Consider the following 4,123-nt stretch of genomic DNA (forward strand, 5'->3'; position numbering starts at 1 on the left):
CATTTCGAGACTTATCCATTTAATATGTTGTGTGTACCATTTGTTTGGTCAAAATTCAAATTTTATAAAAACAATAATATTACTGAATTTATATTTTAAGAACACTACTAAATTAGAACAAAAAAATCATAATAAATTTCAAATATAACCTGCAAGTAATATTATTTTCAAATTTCAAAAATTAAAATTTGAATTAATTTGTTATCAAAATATGATGAGAACATGGTTGTGGTAAACTCGCTTGTTGAATCACTCTGTACTTACATATTATATATAATGTTCGCGGACAAATCGTCAGATTATTACAATAATATTATGTGTATTTTTGTTCGCAGTATAAAAACCGGCAAACACCCCACCATTTAGGTCGGGGTTAACGACGGCTCATCCGTTCCGGACTGTTCGCCTGCAGCCTCCGTCGCTTAATTTACACACACACACACATGCACACATACAATACATTACTTTGGATAATACGAACACACGCCAATGGGTTTTCGACCAAAACGCGATGAAAATATTTTATGTCTATATATACACATCGTGTGATACAACGTCGGGCCGGCGTTTAACCCGATTAACCGATCCCCAAAGCATCCTCTTCGCTACACTCCACCACGTCAGCACCGCCGAGCAGTTTCGTTGGCTGCGAATTTGATTTGCGAAATCTTATTACGATCGCGCCCGTATATATAGCTAGTCGTACATATTATTATATATTTTTATTAATGTCCCTCGATGTTCGCATCGGTTCGGTCGCCGCCACATGTCCACCTCTCGGCATCAATTTGTTTTCAAAATGTACACACACACACACAGGAAGCTGCTAAATAAATTGTCGATTGTGTCGCGCGTGTAGGGGTCGAGACTTGAGGTTCTGTATAAATATAGTATGTATGTATGTATACGCTATGCAGTGTAACGCAATTACTTGCATTGAACACGTGTTCAATTCCACACTGTACACACGCTTGATAATATTATTATACAATAATTTATACTCAGTGTGTCTGTGGAGCTTAATTATTGACATGTGCCGTACCAATCTGTATACACCCGAGTTCCGGGATGTACGATTTTTACATCACCCGCTGCTGCAGTTATTACTTTTTACTATCGCGTTTCGAACGAAGCGGAGAATATATGCGTTAGCTGACTGATTTTGACGATAATCCGGGTAGGCTTATATTGTATATATTACTATAATACACGTGGATATACAAAAGAAAATAAGATTACAGTCGACATCTCGACTTAATTTTAAATACCCTATCAGTAGCGGTAGCTTAAATAAAATACAATATATCCATATAAAAATCACATTTAAAACTCCAAGTTAGCAAAACGTTTAAAAATGAAAAGTTAAGATTCTCCAAAAACAAAATGTTTTATTAAACGATGCGTTATTTATTTATTAATTATTTATAAATACAAATGCCATTTGATTTTTTGTATGTATGGAATATAATATAATATGTCAAACAATACGTCATAAAATGTTCTATAAGATAAATAAAATAAATTATATGGATTACAGTATAATAGTATAAAATTATTAAGTTAAGTTTTTAAGGTCTATAATTATATATGTTATACACTTATATTGGTTTTAAGAATAGCTAAAAATGATAATTCATTATCAATAACTAATCCTGGCGAACTTATGGGTTTATTTAAAATGTTAGACGACGCCGACTTCACATTTTCCTCATTTTGTATCCCATTTTTTGTTGCGTCGTTACCACAAAAGGAACCATATAAAATATTCGATACAGTCTTGGCTCGTGACGTTTTGGGCCTAAGTTTACATATTTTTCCAAAGACAGAGGCGGTCAATCTTTTTTTTCTATGTAAATGCCAATCTACGCATTCATTTTGTCGTCTTGTATCTGAAATTAAAATGTAAATTATGATAAATATAATTATTTTATTTAAATACTACCTAAATGTTTTATTATATTATACCTTTTTCAATTTGTTTGATTTGCGCTTGCGTTATGTTCAATTTTGATAAAAACAATAATTTTTTAGTTTCATATTCGTGTTTTGGCATATCGGGAGAAGTTTCTATGTCTGCGGTAGCTCCATAATGCTCGTCTGGTCCAGATATAGTTTTTTTGTGAACTGGAGGATTAAATAATCGACGTTTACTTCTCTGGTTACTTTTTGAAGTTGATCTTGAAATAAATTTTTTAGTAAACAGACCGGGACTGTGTTTTTCAATTTTTTTATGTAACAACTGCAAACGTCTAGATCCTGCGTTGTAGGATGTTACTGCAGAGTTACACCGTAAATTCTAGGATCCACGAAGAGAAAAATTTACCAGTTTACCACCAATAAATTTCGCTAAAATTTAGTTATATGACTCCGCTGCATTATTACTGACTTTATATAATAAACTTTCAGCATGAAATAAAACGAGGCTTTTTACTGCAACTAAATCTTCCCAAATACCTAATGATTTTATTTGTGGAACTAAATTTATTTCACCATCTTTTCGTCCTTTGCAAAAATAAAAAAGGCAATTTGTATGATCGCCAAAAACATGACTTGGTCCATTTATAAAATATTTTTTTAAATTTAATAATTTATGTTCATATGATATATCTTCATGCATTTTCCTATACTTAACAGCTTCTGTTACGGCATACCTAAGTCTAAGGATACGATCTTTAATTGCTTGTCGTATATTTCCCGGAATATTTACTCATCTAGTTGTTCTTCTTTTGGTAGAAATATCTTTTAATTTATTTACGTAATTGCGCAGTATATGGTTGGAGCATTCAATTTTTTTTATTACAAAATCACCCCCATATGGTTTAGCTAAATGTTATATTTTCATAACGCTACTATCTCCATCACCTAAAAATAAAAATATGTGTTTGAAAATTTATAATTTTTTTTTAATGCTCAATGTTTTAAAAATTTTTAAAAAAAATGTAGGTACAATACAAATCATTAATTTAATTTTTTTTATATAATTTGCTTACATACACTAAATTTATATAAAAATACTAAATACATTTTTATGATTTATAGTTTTAAATAAAGAAATTTTCTGATATAAATATTGTAAATCGTGTAAAAATAAATGCCAAGTTAAATAATTACCTATAAGTCGAGAGTATATCAGATTATGCATATCAACACTTTTTTTAAAACCTTCGACAATAATATCTGCTTCCATAGCAGTTGAAGGCAAGTTGTTCAGCAAAAGCAAAAGTGTTCTTTGGGGTCCATGTTATTTTTAGATGCTTTTTGACAAATACAACAATACTTATTTATTACGCCAATGAATAACACTTTTGGTTTTAGCTCCCACTATGCAAGCCTATACAAATATTGAAATATAAATAATTTAACTCATCGCATTATTTTTGAACTTATCATTAAAATAAGGACAAATTGAAATTTTATTGTGATATTAAATACACTGTCTACTTACAACTCCAGAAAGTGCATTGTATTTCGTTTTGTAAGAGCGTTTAGACCAAGCGCCATCTGCATGCAATCACTGCTATCATTGGTCTACCATTGGAATCAATTTCGTTATTTTCAATGGCAATCTTTGCTTCTTCCTTCCCAGCTCGTTCAATTTCTTCCCAAGAAATCTCGTTGAAATACGTAGCAATTTCGTTGTGCAATAATTGGTATTTATTATTAGACATAACTGGCATGTTGATAATAGCTCCTAATTCTTCTAGCTGCGCATGTCTATTATAATATGTACAAGTTACAAAGTGAAAAATAAGCATATAGTAATAATCTGTATCTATGATTAATCAGAAAAAACATTTTTAACATATTTTTTAGTTTTGTGGTGGTATCTAGTACATTTTGATTATTTTAAAATTTTTTTTTTTTATAGTTAGAAATCATATAAGTATTAATAACTATATCCTTACCCTTGTCTGTGCCATATTTACTGCTGCTGTTACCATTGCTATATTGGTATTAAATGTGTTACCAGGTTCTTCCGAATGTATCACCTCTTTTTGGTTACAAAAATTACATTTAAAATAAAATGAACTTATGCATCCATTGCGTATTTCGTGGGTAAAAATGAAATTTTTAAAAGTGCAGGTTAAAAGGGTGCAATATAACCAGTGGCGTAATTGTGGGG

At 30.7% G+C, this 4,123-nt stretch overlaps 1 protein-coding gene across 1 annotated transcript; it reads right to left on the reverse strand.

Annotated features, from left to right (window-relative positions):
• Window positions 1–1,465: 1,465 nt before the first annotated feature.
• LOC132922422 (uncharacterized) lies at window positions 1,466–3,677 on the reverse strand. The gene is made up of 4 exons (XM_060985932.1): window positions 3,533–3,677; window positions 2,387–2,502; window positions 1,966–2,296; window positions 1,466–1,889 (listed from the first exon to the last, which is right to left on the reverse strand). The coding sequence occupies exons 1-4, from the start codon at window positions 3,675–3,677 to the stop codon at window positions 1,591–1,593; spliced, it is 891 nt and encodes a 296-aa protein (XP_060841915.1). The 3' UTR covers window positions 1,466–1,590.
• Window positions 3,678–4,123: the final 446 nt, after the last annotated feature.

This window comes from Rhopalosiphum padi, chromosome 2 (assembly GCF_020882245.1).
Source record: "Rhopalosiphum padi isolate XX-2018 chromosome 2, ASM2088224v1, whole genome shotgun sequence".
NCBI classification, from domain to species: Eukaryota; Metazoa; Arthropoda; class Insecta; order Hemiptera; family Aphididae; genus Rhopalosiphum; species Rhopalosiphum padi.